The sequence below is a fragment of the Drosophila navojoa genome, chromosome X, assembly GCF_054131105.1.
Source record: "Drosophila navojoa isolate 15081-1374.11 chromosome X, UAZ_NAV_1.0, whole genome shotgun sequence".
NCBI lineage: Eukaryota > Metazoa > Arthropoda > Insecta > Diptera > Drosophilidae > Drosophila > Drosophila navojoa.
Window position 1 is genome coordinate 12,395,001 of NC_142895.1, and position 19,402 is coordinate 12,414,402.

Sequence of the window (19,402 nt, forward strand, 5' to 3'; positions counted from 1 at the left end):
TCGCACTTGGTCTTGCCGCGCTCGATCTCCTTGGTGGTCATCACAATCACGCGCGTGTTCTCCTGCCAGATCATGTTCCAGAAGTCCGTCTTCGTGTTGGCCAGACAGCCCTGTGTGGCAATGTACGTCTTGTACATTTGGCCCTCGCCGTTCTGCAGCGATCCGGTCGAGGGGCCGCTGCAGGACGATGTCGTCGATGGCGGCGGCGATGCGTCGCCGCAGTGCTTCTTCAGCAGCACCGCCAGGCAGCCGTTCAGCGCCGCCGAGGCGGACGTGTTGCCCGCGGCGGTGGGCGTGCCGGGACCCGTGCCGGCGGCAGAGGCATTCGCCGACGCCGACAGAGATTCGCTGCGCTTGTGCTTGCTGAGCGAATCGGACTTGCGATTGCAGGTGGCACAATTGGTGGGCAACGTGGCCGACTTGACCGCGCACTGCACGCACGTCTTGTTCTGCTGCTGGCAATTGGGGCAGTTGCGCTGCGTCTGCGCCGCCGTGCAGGCCGGGCACGAGGCGACCGTGTTGTTGAGGCTCTCCGAGGAGCTGCTCATGTTATAGAGATCGCCGTCGGTGGGTAAACGTATGTAATTGGCATTTATATACTCGGCGCCCACAGCATTGCTCTCCACATCCTGCAGCTTGACGCGCGTATGGTCATCTAACAGAAGACAGAGAGAGAGATAGCAGAGATGAGCAAACAGATGAGAGAGAGAGAGGCAGTCACTTACAGGGCAAGATGTTGCGATAGCGATTCTTGAGACGATTCGCATCCCTGTAGCCCTCCACGCGCTCGAATGTGTCCCGGCTGTCCTGCTGCAGCGACTCGAACTCCTCCCAAAAGCCGCCCTGCCGTATGGATGGCATTATTATATTGACCGTTACATCCAATCATCCAATCACTCACCTTCACCAGCTGCTCCACGCGCGCATTGATGCCGGCTGCGGTGATGCGCGTCGCATTGAACGGCTGCCGCAAGTGGACCACCGTGCCGCACGTCTCCACCATCGGATGTCGCTTGTAGTGCTCGATCAGCTCGGAGAGTGTATCGAATGAATCGCCGCCGCCCACGTCGTATTTTTTATCCTGCAACGAGGGTTGGACGTTGTGTGAGTGAAAGTAGTCGAGAGAACTGCTTACAAGCAGTGCACACTAAATATGTATATAAGCTCAAAGCTGATTCCAACTTTTTACTAATATCAAATTTGATTTGATTTTTTATCATTTTACTTCATGTTATTTCAATTCTCATATATTGTAAATAAATATTTGTCGTACGGGAAATGCTAAAATATTCGTAGGGCACGTTTGCCTCGACTTGCTGTTTAAGCCAAGGCAACACAGTTTGAATCAGTTTTTGACACGTTCCCTTAGCTTCCTGACAGAGCTAATGTTAAGTGTAACAGGCAGCGCTTCTCAGTTCATTTCCTGTTAATCTGCTGTAGTAGCTAATGTTAACTGTGACAAGGGATGCTGCTTAAATGCTTAAATTATGTTATGTTAAAAGTTAAGTCAGAGATAATGTTAATGAAAGTCAAAAATCAATTTAAGTTAAACACATTCTGTTTACATTCACTCTGTTAACAGGCCGTTAAAGCTGTGTAAACTGTGCTGCTAGTGCTACTTGTATTAACATTCGTTAAAGTTGTTAAAGTTGCTGTTGTCCTGTTAAATCTTATCAAGCAGTGCTGCTTGGGCTTGTTCTGTTAACTTCCTGTCAAAGCCCATCAATATCAACGAAATTCATTTTAAATGCTTACAGCTAACTCATATTGCATAACACATTTGACAGCTAACTACACTTTACGCCCTTTGTTATTGGCTACTTAGGAAAAGGGTATAGTCTATCACTGTCTCTCTCTCTCTCTTTCTCTCACTCCCTGCTCGGAACTTGAACTGTAGCAATAAAAGTTTGAAGTCGAGTTGAAATAATGCTATACAATTAGCCAATAAAAGTGTAAACGTGACCGCAATGTCATATTGAAGTAAATGCTTAACCGGTCATGTAAATCGCATTATTCTAAATGCCGTCAAATGGCAATAGCAACACAAACAACAACAACAACAACAACAGCAACAGCAACTCATCAGCGAGGGGACTTACAGTAGTTAAGGTAGTGTAACAAATGAATTGAACAAAATAAATATATTTGGGATTGTCATGTTTGAGCGAAATGAAGAAAAAACTGTACAAATATTACATTTGCAATATTTGCTTACGTTAATAATAAATAATAGTGTTAGAAAAACGAAAGAAGAAAGATGAGTAAATGGATAAAGACAAGAAAGCTAATGATTGGCAAATAAATTAAGTGTTGAAATGTCGAGTGTAAGTGAATATCTATGGCATATAGTAGTATCTAGTATTTCTAGTATATTATACAAATTTTCATTTATAATTGATTTGTTGTATAGGAAATGCGTTAAGCTCAAGCATACAAGTTGCTCAATAAATTAGTCTGATATTGTATAAAGATTGCCATTAGTTTTGAGTTATACATTATTCATTGTTCATGAATGAATCATTAGCATTCATTTTGTACTCGAACTTGTTATTGTTAGTCCTTGCGCAGTTGCCCAGAGCTGTGGTTGTTGTTGTTGTAGTTGTTGCTGTAGTGCAAGCAGTGCTCAGGCCTGACAGCCGTCCAATGGCGTCAAGCAGTGCAAGGGGACATTACGCATACGCCACGGGCAACGCACAACGTCAAATATGTAAGCATTATATTCACATTTACATTAACAACAACAAGCACATGGCCGGCGACATATATTCATATATGATAAATATATATGCATATATATATATATGCAGTTAGACACAAGTAATTCAAGGTCAAACGATGAGGAACTTTATGGCCAAGTCAGTCAGTCGGTCGGTCGATTTTGCATTACTTGACTTGCTGCCGCTGCCGTTGCCGCTGCCGCTGCTGCAGCTGCTGTTCTCTACAAGTTGTTGTCGTATCACACAAATCGATTGGCATTTGCATACACTATTAGCAGCAGCAGCAGCAGCAAATGGGAATCAACTTTTTGTGCATGGCTCAACTCACCTGCCATCTAATCATGACATGCGCCACTTTGTCGTCTGTGCGCACGGATAAAACGAAATCACCAGGTTTACTTTGAGATTCACGCACAAGAAATGAACCATTCTTGCCACGCTCCAATATCAATTTTTCAGCTTCTTTGCCAGAAAGATTGCCGTGAAACCATCTGCAATGGAAATGAGCAAAATTATTTCAATTAATTATTTCGAATTGATTCATTTTCAATTGTATTTGTTGTTATTTGTTGTCAACAATTTCATTGAGATTAGTTACACGCGCATTTATTGCAGCTACAGCAGCTGTTCTCGATTGATTGACTGACTGACTGATTGACTGACTGATTGACTGACTGACTGACTGCGTTGGCTTTTTCGCACCGCCTTTTGTGGTGCTTCTAAGTACGTGCGCGCTTGAAATGCGACTATGAACTGCACAAATTGCAGGCATGTGTGCCAAATGACAGCAACAGCTCAAACAAAAAACGATGCCGACGACAAGCAACGAGCGACGAGCGACGACCCAGTAGGAAATCAAAAACGAATACGAATACCAATACGGGAACGAATACGTGTAAATGAAAACGAATACAAAATCGAATTGCTGCAGCAGCGCCAGCAGCTACAATAACAAATGCGAAGAAAACAGACAAATGCAAGGCAAACAGCAGCAGCAGCAGCAGCAGCAACAACAACAACAACAACAACAACTTTTGCAAAAGTGCAAGTCGTTGTTGTTGCCGTTGCTTTGAGCTAAACGTATAAGGCCTTAACGTTGCCTGGCCAGTCAGTCGCCTATGGACATATGAATGTACGTATGTTTGTATATAAATTACATATAATATATAAACTTATATAGCTAGGCTGCACATCTGTGTACGCAACAGCCTAAACAGTTGACACAGAAAGCAAATAAGCTGTCTGTGGCTGGCTGTGAAATCTAATTGGAAATCATTTCAAAATGCACTGCTTGCTGATTGGGCGCCCGCACAGAGCACAGAGCTGCAAGCAGCGCACTGAACAAGCAGTGCAAATAGCATGAAATTCATAAAGAAAAAGAAATTTTCAAATTACTAATAGAGAGAGTGAGAGAGAGAGAGAGAGAGAGGTCTACTGATTTTACTATAGTGTATTTATAGGGTATTCATAGTCGACTCGAAATACATTGCAAATGATCAACAACGCACAAACACACGGGCAACTTTCATTTATAGCCACTTAAGATCAAATCAATTAAATAAATATATGAATTTGTTTTGCTGTGCATTTCAATATAAATCAGTTCGCTCATTTCACACAAGTCACGCATATTGTTTTTTTTTACAGAGTATCTGTTTGTTTATCTGCTGCGGCGACACCTTCCCATTTGTTTTTCGCCCGAAATTGACTTTGAATTTGTTGTTGTTGTTGGTGTTATTTTCGGTTGCCTCATTTGCATAAATAACACTAACTTAAAAAACTTGCTTTGAATTTCGAATGCGAGCAAAACAGAATAGAACCAAGCGTAGAATAGACAACAATTTCGATTTCGATTTGGATTCGGATTGGGATTTAGATTTGGTTTTTAATTTCGGTTTCAGTCATGTATGTGTATATATACACATACATATATAGAAATTGTCGTTGCTATGCTTAGAGTCGACTTCATCTAGTTTCTTCTTCTTCTTCTTTATTATTCTTTTTCTGTTGAGTTCGATGGCATCACGTAAATCGAGCAGTCGATTGATTTGTGCATATGTGTGTGCGTGTGTGTGTGTGTGTGTGCGAGTTGTCCTTAAGCCGGTTTCAATTTAAGTGCTGTGATTCTCGTTGCTATTTTTCATTGATTTGTTGCTGGGGTCAGAGTTATCATAAAACACAGCTTTATGTATTGAGCATACTTGAATATTGAATTGTATACTTATGTATTTGTATACCTATATAGTATTTACATATATATTACCGGCCGCCTTTATCGATTTATCTTCCGCATGTAAGTGCGCCAGCTTCTATTTATAGCTAAAAGTTGTATAAACAATTGACTTTACATTAGATCGTTAAGAGACACACACACACACACACACACACACGCATAGCTACATATGTATGCATTTGAATGGCTGATCGTTAGGCCTGTTACATATTCAAGGTGCTGCGCAATGCTAGTGATAAGAGTTCGTCATGTTTATGTTATTTTTAGCACCGGAAATGACATTGAAGCAACTGTCGATAGTTCGATTAACGATAGTTACATACACATTTATGTATGTGTATATGTATGTTGTGTGCTTACGATTTGTGTGTCACCTCAATTGAATTAGTCAATTTGAGTTCCAATTGGAATTTGCCGACGTCGTGTAGCAGTCAGCTTTTTGTCAGGCAGCCGTCAAACCCTAATATCTGCTTACCACATAGTATATTATGTTAATGCATATTCTTTATAAATCTTGTTGTTGTTGTTGTTGTTTTTTGTTTTTTGCTTTGTTTTTTTTTTTTGTGTGTTGCTTTGTGATTCAGCGACAATCGAGTTGGCTTTTGGGGCAGCCGCCTCACCACAGTCAACAGTCCAATTAGCACCTTTCTTAGTGTGCTCAGCTTTATTACAGTCAAATATATAGGTATATATGTATGTACATGTATATATGTGTATATGCATATTTATTTATATATGTATGTATTTGGTTTGCCCTCACCTGACGATGGGGGTCAGCTGGCGTAACTGTTCAATGCGAACTGCAATTGCATTTCACTTTATTGCAGTGAAATTGCCACTCACATATACCCTGTACGCATTACATGTGGGGTAGTATTGTTCAAGATTGAACTGACATTAATTTGCTGAGAATAGCTGAGATTATTTATATACCTGCAGCGAGCATAGCGATTAGCTGGTCTGCATATACCCTATGCAAATACCCTATACAATAGAAAGTTTTTATATATATAGAGTGAAGACAAAATTAATTTCTTTGTTAAACAAAATTGCTTAATGAAAAAAAAAGAGATAAAAAACCAAAAATATTCTTCTAATGTGTCCTGCATATACCCCATGCATATACCCTAGACAATTAAAAAATAGTTTTGGCACTTTTTTGTTTACATTTTGTAATCAACTGCACTTGCGTCTCTTTACAGAGTATCTGACAGTCAGTCGTGCCTTTGGCCTTTGGTGCGAAAATGCGAGCCAACAGTTAATTGTTACAGTTACAGTTACGCACAGGAAGCACACACAGCCGAACTAAACCTGTTGGCCATTCATGAAATGCGAAAAAGGTCAACAAACAGCTCAGCGCTTGAATATATTTATCAATTAATGCAGATCTCTATCTGTCTATTGCTATCTCGCTCTCACACACTACATATTATTTAGCATTTGTTGCTAAGTTTTATAAATCGAGACAAGAGTACAGTGAATACAATAACAACAGCAACAACAACAGCTGTATATTTTGCGTTGGCTGTACTTGGTGTGTGTGTGTGGGAGAGAGAGGGAGAGAGGGAGAGAGAGAGAGAGAGAGAGGGGGGGGGCTAGTTATTGGCGGTGCATTGCTTAAAAATTTGTAAAAATCTCGGAAAAAAAGCAATTCTCATTCCAAGAAATAAAGAGAGAGAGAGAGAGAGAGAGAGAGAGAGAGAGAGAGCGAGAGAAATAGAGAAAGAAGTTAAATGAAAAAAAAAAAACAAAAACAAACTAATTAATATTTCGTTTTTGTTGTTGTTGTTGCTCCAAAGCAAGCGCAATAACAGCAATCAAATTTAACGGAAATATGCAAAAGGCAAACACAGAAAACAGAACGAAATAACAAATAATAAATAACAAAATAACAAAAAAAAAAAAAAAACAAATAACAATAACAACGCGCCAACTATTAAACAAATTCGCGTAGTTAGTTAACAAAATGTAAAGCAATTTACATTTGACAGCCTGCACTTGGGGCTGTCAAGCGAGGTGGCTGAACGGAAGAGGGGGGAGAGGAGAGGGAGGAAGGGAGGGGGTGCTTTGCTTAGGGTACAGCATGCAGTTGGCAATTGACAGGGGCGTGCAATGACGAGGGCAGAGGGGGACGGGGCAATGGGGGTCGCTGCTGGCACTAGGGTAAACGTTCATAGAGACTTAGCACTCTAACGGTAAACAGCTAAATGAACCAAACTCACCCCTCCCCACCCCCACCCCAGCTCTCCCCTCTCTCGTCAATTACCAACAATTTACGGAAGCGCCATAATGCGACCATGGAGGTGATAATGCGCTTTTGATTTCATAACATCTGGGAAAGAACTGAACCCTAATGATGAATGCAGTCGACCCCTAATACTGCCTATATTAGACAAGATTACATATTGGGCTTCACATAACTATCTACAGATGGCTCCACATATTACAACAACTGAAATTCCAATATCTCTAGAATCTATCTATCTATCTCATTTGTAATATAAGCGACAATATCTAGTAGTATCTGGAGAGATGATGGGGCATTATTTTGCAATCAACTTTGCTCGGATCAAGAGATTGTATAAATTACCAAAATATATTTAAAGTGAACTTGGAGGTGAGCTCTGGGTAAACAGAGAGCAAAGGCTAACAGCTGTAGCATAACAGTCAAGATAAACTGTTAGGCAAAATGGAACTGATAAGTGACCAAGGAGTTAACATAAAAAGCGGCAATGGAATTGGGTAAACTCCAGAATATGTACAAAGTGCCCTAACAGCATTTGAAGATATAATTGGGAGAGTATAGAGGGAGTTCTAGATATAAAGTAATCACGGAGGTAAGAAAAACATGAGGATCAAGAAGCAGCAGCATGAAATTTAGCTTCATTATATTATGGATGTAAAAGAGTTCAAAATAAGATAAGATACGGAAATAATGCTACGAAATATAATAAGAAATATATCTAAAATATTTACTGTATATACAGTTATACATATATATAAATAAATTACAATCTATAATGTATATATGGAATAATTAAGAAAAATAAGTTCGCCCATGGCAAATTCCAGCAGTAAAAACTCTGGATGAGATTAGCTAATAATTAACTGGAAATTCCGAATTCAGTTAAATGTATTTCAAATAGTTCATTTGCCCAGACCAAACACGTGAGAAGTACTTGAAGCTGTTCAGGTGCAAGATGTCGGCATATTTTAAGTAAATCAAAAAAGGCACACACATAACAACAGCTTATCTAAAATCTAAGTTAATAATGCCATAAATACTCGAGCTGTGGCCTCCACAGATGATAAATTCTTTATCAAGAGCCAACAGAGACGTCTGAAAGCATCGCTGAATGTGGCCGATGGGCAAACAGTGCGAGAGAGCCAAGATAAGCTGAAGATGGAGATGGAGATGGGGATGGGGATGGGTATGGGTATGGAGATGGGCATGGGTCCAGTAAACAGGCAGATCTGGGAAGACGAGGCCTGCGACAGTTGCAAATTCTCAGTATGCGCTCTTATCTGATCTATATGGAATATACCTAGGTGTATACAGCTTGACATGCATACATACATACATATATGTAGTTATTTATGACTGAGCGGAATTCGGTTGAGCCAAATGCCATAGATTATTTCATTAGAACCCAACGTCGCGTCGTCACACCACGCAGTCTCTAAATGCAAAAATCAATAAATATCAGAGGAGCAAACAGCAAAAAGAAATAAAATATAGAAATACAAGGCTTCAACGGGTACAGCCGCAATGAGATACCCTGTAAAAGTGTGCCGGAGCAAAAGTTGGGCACAATTATCGGATAATATCTTTCTTTATATATTGTATTCAAAACAAAGTAATCATGATTGACAACCTAAGGGGGCATAAATCGAATTAGCATAGACGAATGGAATACCCTGTAAAAGTGCATGTGCACAGATCTCTGTCATGTTCGTTTCTTCTACTTGATTGACAATCAAATGGGCCGGAGCAACAAATTCGACTGTGATTTGCATGGAAAAATGATCAGATCGAGGATTATGGAAAACTCAGTTGGTACTACTGAAGAGAGAACCAGATAGAACCAGTTCAGGTTAATTGCTCATCTTCGCTCACAAAACGTGTTTACTCAGCGCATGGAAAACTTTTTACACTCGCCGCAAATGTGAAGATAATGTTCTATATTCTAAATGACATCATGACAAAAGAAGACTTCCACCTTAGGAATGTATACATATATATAGCCACATATCAGTGTGTGATATTGAGAAGATGTTGTACTATATTCTATATTGGCATATGACTAAAGAAGACTTGAAGCATGTATATATCATATCAGTTTGTGATGGGATATGTGGGATGGACATGGGCGTATGGCATATGGGATCTGCTGTGATTTGAGCTGTATATGAGAATCATATCATATGTACAAACATCCTGCAGCTCTTATATGCATATTGATATGGTGTTGGACACATTTGTAGGATCATCCTTATGAATTGCTATGATATGATATGATTTTTTTTCTGTCTTATACAACACAATAAGCAAATCTTTAAAGAATAACTATCAATAACCGGATGGTTTGAGCTCCAACAAGATGTTATATGATATACAACTTTAGACTTGGCTAGGCTCAGCTCAACTCAAATGTTCGGACGCAGCTCAGTTTCGATTAGCTCAGTGATAAACATTAACGGATCCCCAAGCTCCGCTCAGATATCATCTCATTCGGCACTCAGCTCGACTTGTTTACAGGGTATATGATTATGTATAAACTCGAAAATCTTATTGTCAATCATATTTGAAAGCCATTCAAATCATAAACATCAACAAGAAAGCAACAAAATCTATGAAAATGTGAACGCGTTCGCGCAGGCGTTTGTTTACGCATAAGCCATATATGGCAAATATACATATATATATATATACATGTGTGTGTGTGTGTATGTGTGTTGTGTCACATATCCATTATAATGTCACTAGCCCCACTCAGTCTCTAGTTGTTGTTGTTGCTGTTGTTGTTTAACTTCAATATTTACTCATTTGCGTAGCAATTTTAGACACATGACAATTTATTGTTGTTGTTGTTGTTGTTGTTACTGTTGCTGGCAACAACAATATCTAATTTAATTTGTGTCCCACACGCGCCTCCAAAAAAAAAAACAAGATGATTAAAAAATAAATTGTTGCTAATGCGCGTACGCCGCCCCCATGGCACGCCCCCACCTCCCGCGCATCGCTGCACTTACTTGTAGCCATAGAGTTGGACGCGCATCACCGCCAGGAGCGCCAGTGTGCCGCTGGAGCCGCCAAAGCGGTGCGGCGCAAAGTTCGGCGGTGAACTGGACCAGGATGTGGGCGTTACGGGATTTGATGAGTAGTAGTAGGCATGGCCATCGCTACTGTTGCTGCCGCTGCTGCTGGCGCTGCTGTTGCTGCCACGCGGCGTGGCTAGCTGCAGCTGAGGCAGCGACTCGGTCGAGGAGCAGCTAGACGAGGCGCCCGTTGAGGTGGGACGACGTCTGTTTGCTCTGTTGTATTTGTGTTGATTGTTCTTGTTGTTGTTGTTGTTGTTGTTGTAGCTGTTGTTGTTGTGGGCAACGCCTCTGATAATCAGGGCCATCTCGTCGTTGCTCATGCAATTTTTGCACTCAGTTGTTGTTGTTTCTCCTGTCATTGTTGTTGTTGTTGTTGTTGCCTTTGTCTTGTGACTTTTGCTGGCCTTTGACTTGGAGTTGCTGCGCGTCCTTCCATTGCCATAATGCGCCTGTATCGCTCTCTCGTACTCAAAGTTGCGTTGTTTGTTGTACATATTACTGTTGTTGTTGTTGTTGTTGTTGTCGTCATTGCTGTTGTAGACCTGCTTCTCGTGCAGCTTATGATGCACCACATGTCCCAGCGAACTGGACAATTTCTCGAGGCACTTATTGAACAGCATTTTGTTGCTAGCTGCCGTCTATTCAATATTTCATTTACAATTAATTCCGAACAACACTTGTTTAAACGCAACAATGCGAGCACCAACAAACAGAAAACAAAAAAAAAAAAACAATAAAATAAAATATTGTACAGTAAAAAAAAAACGCACACACACACAAATACATCAACTTTTGCACGTTGAGAAAAACGCGAGAGTTCTTGCTGTTGTTGTTTTATGTAAGCACCAGATTAATGAACACAAATGCACTTTAAATGTTGTTCTTATTATTCTTGTTCTAGTATGAGAAAATAGTATAAATATTTTGCATATGCAAATGAAAATCTCGGTTCGTTTTATTGCACAAATTTCTTTAGGACCGACAAAAATTGCTTCTCCTTGGCTGCAGTTGTTGCTGTTGTTGTTGTTGCTGCTGTTGTTGCTTTTGTTGCTTTTGGTGATTGTAGCTTGGCCGCTGCAGTTGCCGCCTTGTTGTCCAGTCGCGTTTGTGCCGCAATTAAATGCTCCAAAACGAAGCCCGCCGAAGGCATAATAATTTATGGCGTATTCAATAAAAATTATTGAATTATGTTAATTCAGTAAAGTTCTTTGTTTGCCTTTTTTTCTGCTTTTTTTTTTTTTGTCTTATTGCAAAATTGCAATTAAGACAGCCGCCCACGCACTGTAACACTGCTTTAACGATGGCGGTGGCCTGCTTGCACTGCTTGCTTGGAAGCACGCGCTTCACTTCTATGTGTTCTCAACCTCGAAGCACTTTTCGTGTTGTTTAGCCGCTGAGCCGCAACTCGAGAATGAAGCTCCAGCAGCCAAGTGCTAAGCTTTTTGCTCAAGTCTGTCGCTTGGCTTCGTATGCTTCGTACCGCCGTCGTCGTCGTCGTCGTCTTCGTCTTGGCTTCGGCTCTACTCTTTGTCTACGTCGTCGCTGCTGCTGCTGCTTGTTTTGGTTGCTGCCGCTGCGCTCGTCGACGTCTTCGTCTTTACTTCGCTCTTCTCTCAGTCGTTCGTAGTATTCGTGTTCGCTGCTGCTGCTACTGCTGCTGCTGAGATTTGCGTTGCCTGTTGTTATTGCTTTTGTTAAATGCTTCTGCTGCTTTTGCGCTCTGCCGCTGTTCTAAGCGCTCAGATCGTGTGCTCGTGCATGAATGAATGTTGCCTGGTTGCGTGCGACGCTTTTTGTTTTAAATGCACAAAAGCCCGACCGAGTCAGCCAACAACAACAAAACTCGAACTCGTCTCGATCTTATGGTCCATAACATGTCAACGTTTGTAAAATGTAAGCACAGACATTGCCTTCTTTGTGGGGGCGTTGGCGTCAGCGCGCTTTATTTGTTATTGTTTTTAGCCGCTGCTTGTTGTTGTTTTTTCTTGCACTGCTTGGCTAATGCAGTTATTTGAAAGTGCATAGCTAAGACCAGCACACAGTGAAAGCTTTCATCTGTGTGAGCAAGAACCGTTTGAAAGTTGACCATCGGGCGGCGAAGTCACTTTTACTTTTAGTCAGCCCAGTGGCTGGGTCGAGAGCGTGGGCGGGGTCAGTGGGGGCGTTGCGAAGTGTGACTAACTTAACTGAACTGCTGACATACGCGACATTTTTACTGTACTTAGTTAGCAGCTATTTGAATGCCAGTCAACAGCAACTCAGCTCAGGCAAATGAATCAGAATCCGAATTCGCCTTAAGCTAAGCATGTGTGTGTGTGTGGATGGTATAGCAGCATGTAAGCGCCGCCTGTTACCTGCCACCGGAAATGAAATTGAAACCGAATAACAATGCGGGCAATTTTTCGTGTTGCGTCTTTGGGAATTTTGTTATAGCGAGAGACAGAGAGAGAGAGTGGGAGAGAGAGAGAGGGACTAAGTGGGAGAGGCAGGGAGTAAAGTTAGGCACTTAATGCGTGTGTGTGCGAGAGGGATGGGGCGGGCAACTCTTCTATGGCGCAGGCGCAGACGTCAGAGGCGAACGTGCTGCGCATATTTGGCAGCCAATTTTCGTTTCTCATGACAACGACGTGCGACAGCCCCCCTCCCAAGCCACACAACAGCAACAATTCCCAGTGCCAAGTGCCATTCGAACAGCAACGACAACAACATCAACAACAACATCGACAATAACTGAGAACAGGGCATTGGGGGACTGGCGATCGTTTGGGCCGCTCTGTGGGGGTTGTTCGGTGATGACAAACCGCTTGGTTACGATCGTCTCATCATCAATTTCGTTGGAACAACGTCAAACGTAAATGTTTCAAAGTCTCAAACAACATCCACAGCAGCAGAAACAACAACAACAAATCACATTAATCGGCCATGCTAAAGGTAATAAACAGACGGTGGAAAGAAAAACAAAGCACTAAAGACTCGACTTACAGCCAGACCAAACTCAAGCGATGATATTAACATTGTTCTGGAACATTTTGAGCAGCATTCATCGATGTAATCCTAGAATGATCTGGATGAAGTGATGATCCATAGGCTTAGCCACAATAGAGTTGATGCACACTCATTTTAATTTTCATATATATTACATGGTAATTATAGGGTGTGCCTTGTGGGAATATGAATCACATGTTTTACATATAGTCTGTATTCTATATTCTATATTATATATTCTATATTCTATATTCTATATTCTATATTCTATATTCTATATTCTATATTCTATATTCTATATTCTATATTCTATATTCTACATTCTATATTCTATATTCTATATTCTATATTCTATATTCTATATTCTAGATTCTAGATTCTATATCTATAGTTCTATATGCTCTATATTCTATATTCTATATTCTATATTCTACATTCTATATTCTATATTCCATATTCTACATTCTATATTCTATATTCTATATTCTATTCTACATTGCTCTAGGTATTAGCTCGACCTTGGTTTGCCCCTAAAATATTGTCCAGTAACAAAGAATAATAGTCAACAGGCAATTTACATGAACGTATGTGACCATTCAAATACCCTGCACTCGAATATTTGTGAGTTGTATACCCTGTCGAAGTGAAAAATCCATTGATAAGCGAAAATTCTAAATTCATGGAGATAGCTTTAGCAAAATCAGTTCTAACTAAATGTCACATTCGCTTGCCAAGCTAAGCTATACCCTGTTTTATACATACAGGGACTGGGTACCAGAAGCGAGCCCATAAAAATGTATATAAACATAATTTATTGTTTAATAACAATTTAGTATTGTGCGCAAATGTTTGGCATTTAATATGCGCGTCGCGAAACTATGCGGCGTATTCGAATGTCCAGAGTCGAAATACCCCGCACCCCACACCCGATAAACGATACTCGTTCCCCAAAATGCCCCGTTGCCCAGCTGCCAGCTCCCCAATTACCAATTGTTTATGGGCATGCGCATATACATACATATATGCTCGCATTGTATATGGCTCTGGAGAGGCCCTCTGCTCAATGGGACTTGGCATTGAGAACGGTAATGGAAGATGTAAATGTGTCCGGGGTTATTAGCCGTAGTCAAGTTCAACTCAGCTAAGCAACAGAGATGCCCAAAAATAAAGGATATACCTGGCAATTTAGCCAACGAATCTCTAACATAATCTCGATCGAGCCCCGCATAAGTCGCCATTGACTGAGTCACAGTCAGATCCGAGCATAGTCAGCATAAACATTGTGAATCAATGCATGACTGCGCCGAGTGAGTCAAAAAGTTGTCGAGCAAAGTCCTAAAACAGCAACTAGTTGAGAATGGAGCTTACTAACTAACGGCTACCCTGCACTCGACTTAAGCTTAGCCTAAAAAACATTTGTTCTTCCGAACATTTGTTTTGCCAATTAAGAGTGGGATGTTGTCCAACAGCTGCTTTTACTTTTCAGATTGTTCTGGCCGATAGTTGGTCCAGACTTTGACCTACTGTGGAAGTCACCTATTTATAGATCTGAATAGATTATATATAGATCACACATTAATTGTATATAGTTCATATATAGATCGTATGTAAATTATAGGTAGTACATGTAGATATTATGCAGATCACTTCTAAATCAGATACAGATCATATGTAAATCATATGTAGATCAATTCTAGATCGCTTGTTGATCATATGTAAATCATACTTAGATCAAATTTACATCATATGTATTTCACATGTGAATTCTTTATAGATAGTACGTACAACATTCGAAATTCATATGTAGATTATGTGTAGATCAAATGTAGAGAATATGTACATATATTATTAGATAGATAAAAGCGACTTTATAGACCATATAGGTCATACAGATTGTGTAGATTACATAGATCATAGAGATCATGATCTATGTGACCTATGTGATCTCTATGTTCTATGTGCATGCATATCATATAGATCCCATAAATCATTTAGACAGTAATGAGGGTGTAAATGTAATAAATTAGCATATGGTTTTATATATGTAGATCACATATAATTCATATACTCCGATAACGTAGTGTTTACCTAATAATAAGCCTATGGGATCGTGCTATTTATAAAGTGCTGCTCATTAAGTGTTCACAGTCCAGCTATACTCTGTAATTTGCAAGGGTTTTCCTTTCTCTCCCTGCAGGGTATATCACATGTCAGGCAGCGAAGATTTTCAATTTTTTTTTTGGTTATATTTTGCGCGCACTTCATTATCTCGATTTGAATTATGGGCTTGTACAGAAATAACTATTATTAGCAGCTAGCAACACAATATGAATACGAGAAATTTTCGACTACGTACGTGAGCACAATTACGAAATGAATGTAAACCAGGTCAGCTCCCTGGGGGAGAAATGAAAAGCGATTCCAGATGTATGGACATACACACACACACACACACACACATATGTGCTGTATAAATAATACAGATTCGAGCTGAGAACATATTTGCTTTCTCTTCCGGGTCTATGAGTTCAATTATTATACATATATTCTATGTGAAGGACAACCTTTCGCCAATGATCGCACGTTTTTCCGTACCGAATTCGTGTGAGGGATTTACCTGAATCGATAATCATGTGCATGCCGCCTATGCCGCTGCTACCGTATCTCTACCCCTACCCCTGCCCCTGCCCCTGCCCCAACCCCTACAGCTGCCCTATCCGCGATCTTGGTGCCTTTGTCCAGTTGTCCATTTGCGGTTAGTCGCACGTTCGTGCCGTGCGGTTTAAATCGTGTTGTCGAGCCATTTAGGATACAATTTATGCACGTCTCTCTGCCCCCTCTTCCACTCTGTCTCCCCTGCCCTCTCGCTCTATCCATATATACATCATATCAGACTCATATGTAAGCATCTAACTGTCTGGACTTCGTGCGCACGCATTCGATTTCTCATTCGATATTTAGCACTTGGCTCCAATCGCAATAGCACTTAGCTTCAGGGAAGCACACTTGAAGCCTCGGTCATACGCTTACATTAATCTAAGAATCTAATAACAGAAAAATCACAAACTTCGAACTAACTCATTTAAATGTACGACTTAGATAATCAGAGTGGTTTTTGCGTTGGCTCTACTTTGTAACACTCAGAGAGTTCTAGAAGCAAAGTGGTTCAAAGATCCTATTGAAACAGGATATATCTATATAGATTACAACTATAGATTTAATAATACGTGATTTACGATCTTTTGAATAGTGATTTACAATCTTTTAGAGTGGGATTAACAGATCTTATACAAGTCTTTGCTATATATTTACTTCAAGTGGCTTGTCAGTCAGGTTAGATCGTTTGTCAATATCTAGCAAATGGATCATTAGACGTACTTTAATAGACTGATCGTGATCGTGTGATCATGTGATCAGCAGATGCTGTTGCAAAAGAAAACAACAAAAAAAATGTACTGAAATCATTCGCATTTTGTTATCGCGGAATGCGACAGGTAAATGGGGCCAAATACATATGGATGATAAAATTCCGATGCACCGGTTGACGATCAGGATGTTAGTATGTCAACAAAGTGGTCTATGTGACTGCTGACACGCACCGCACAATTATCAAATGGATCGCCCGGGGAGAAGGGGCGTGGCGTGGTTCGTGGCGTGCTTGAAATGAGCACAATTGTAGGCATCAAAACAAAATGAGATGCCATATGAAGCGATTAAAGTGTCTATAAAGACACTCCGAACAACACTCGCAGCCACTGAGATACAGATTTCAATACAGCGATACGAAAGTACCGACAGGGATATACTATATATACCTATATACATCGAGTTAGCTTTAGAATCGGCTAACGTGCCTGGCATAATTTATAGAAGCATTTGTGTAGGCTTGTCTTAATGGCGAAAAATTGAAAGCATTTAGCATTTCAAGCACTTACACACTGTGGGAGGGTGGTGGGGCGTGCCAACTGGGCGGCACATTATATATATATATATATATGGAGAGGGCCTACAGGTGTTTACATTCAACGACCCATTACCGAGCACGCCAAAAACAAAAACAAATCGAAAGCTTAATTGATGATTGCCAGCCGTCAAGTAGCTCAACTCTGAACTATACAGTAACTATATACATATATACTATCTATAGCTAAATATATATACATAGATACATCCAGGTATACATTGCGAAAAGAAAGCCAACAATTATCGCATTAAATTGCAACAATTAAAGTTCAGCGAATTAATTCTAATGCGCGTTACACTTGATGCTGTTCAAACTGTTTCAATGCCCGCTCAAGGAAATCCTAGAGAGAGTATATTAGTTTTGCTCTGCTTTGATGCTCCTTTTTCCCCCCTAGCCTCATCTAGTGTGAAGTGCCAACAGTTTTTTGGCTACGTTTATTGCTTGCTTGACAATTCGATTTATATTATATAGCCCAGAGAAATCTGGAAGTTTATACTCTGGTGATACGCTCTATATAAAAATGGCAAGTGGATATTGTCAGATATTCTCGCAGAACGTGACAAATATAACAAATCGACTTATATATCTCCCACAGTTTGATCTTCAAAATAAATATCAAAAATTCCCTGGATATGCCACTCCACATTTTATCCACTCTATGGATCAGCTATACATATTTATAGAGATACACTGGATGTAGGTGTGGCTAGCATGAAGAAAACCAAAATGTTTCCTTTGTAATTACAGATCCAGACTCATCAAACTCATCAAGCTCCAACTGACCTGCTCTATAGATCCATCCATAGGCGATCTGATTAGCCGAGTATGTGGATATGGTAATAAACTCACATGTTGTTGTACAATCAACGAGCATTGTATAATCGTTTGCACCTGAATGCTATTTTTACGAGTTCAGTTACATTTTCTCTCGAAGGTCAAGCTAGGGGCCCATATGAGCCATGCTAGGGATCGGCGAAATTCTATTACACTTTACGCAACGCATTTGTGAATACTTTTCAGGTTGATTTATAGCACGAAGCGGTGGAAATTTTAAAAGCTCAATTATAATTAATTAATTTTCTAATTAATATGGAAACATGTAATTCATGGGCTGTGTTTGGGGAACCCTTCGAGGGTGTGGGTATGTACGGAAGGGTAATCGACGAGGTACCTAACTGATTTTCCATTTCTAGAAATATCACTATAATATCGAATATAGCTCGATGATCTCTTTCATCCCATCTATAGCATCTGTAAATAGATTTGAGTTGAATTCAAAATAAAGCTGAGCGTCAGAATAATCTGATAAAAATCTCATCAGAAACACATTCCATATTAATGACGTTTCTTTGGGAATCAGCAAACGAAGATTAAAAGAACTGCGCAAAGAACAAAGTTTCAGAGAGTCGAAATGCTTTGTAAGTCCTTTCTGATTGCCAATAAAAATCTTATCTTGATTACATCATATCACAGAGCTGGCAAGGAAAGGGTAATTAGAAGCAGATCGGTATGGAGAGAAGAGGGAAAAAGCGAGACAGAAGTAGAAAAAGGAAAATAAGACACACAGAAAAAGAGAGACAGAGTGAGATAGAGAGAGACCGAAGGAATGTAAGATATAAAGATCAAGCTAACAAAAGAGAGACATACACATAATACGGAAAAGAGATAGAGGCACAGACAGAGAGGGAAAAACACACACACAAAGACAAAGAGAAAGAGAGAGAGAGCAACACAGATGAAGAAGAAGAGGCTTGACTGGACCTTACTCTCTGAATTACTGGCTTTCGATATGATCTAACACATCAGGAAGTAAACATACACTTAGACGTTGCCTGACAATATTGTTAACTAATTTCGGAGTAATACGAAATTGAAATCGGACGTCAACGGGCTGAATACGTCACGTGCGACTGACGAAAGGCGCCAGAGGGCGGTGTAATTATATCAGTTAAGGGTACAAATCAAAGTGAGGTGGTGCACGGCCAAATTGATCCGATTACACAAGCTCGATTTATAAATAAAGCCAAAAAACGATGTACATATATATATATATATATATATATATATGCGAGATTATAAAAATAACCAAACAATCAACAATATATCGAATAATTCGACCCACAGAACGTCACAATGCCAAATATTGCATTTTGGGTGTGGAACGCAGCAGCCGAGGCAATT

General features: G+C 40.2%; 1 protein-coding gene across 1 annotated transcript in view; it reads right to left on the bottom strand.

The window, feature by feature from the left end:
• The window catches only part of csw (protein tyrosine phosphatase non-receptor type corkscrew), a 16,834-nt gene extending 5,851 nt beyond the window's left edge, over positions 1–10,983 (bottom strand). The window contains exons 1-5 of the mRNA XM_018109324.3: positions 10,204–10,983; positions 3,046–3,208; positions 902–1,081; positions 726–843; positions 1–655 (exon numbers count right to left, since the gene is read on the bottom strand). The exon at positions 1–655 is cut by the window's left edge and continues 259 nt beyond it. Coding sequence (XP_017964813.1) covers positions 1–655; positions 726–843; positions 902–1,081; positions 3,046–3,208; positions 10,204–10,892 — 1,805 coding nt within the window. The 5' untranslated portion in view covers positions 10,893–10,983. The remainder of the gene's footprint in view (positions 656–725; positions 844–901; positions 1,082–3,045; positions 3,209–10,203) is intronic.
• Between the last annotated feature and the right edge of the window lie 8,419 nt (positions 10,984–19,402).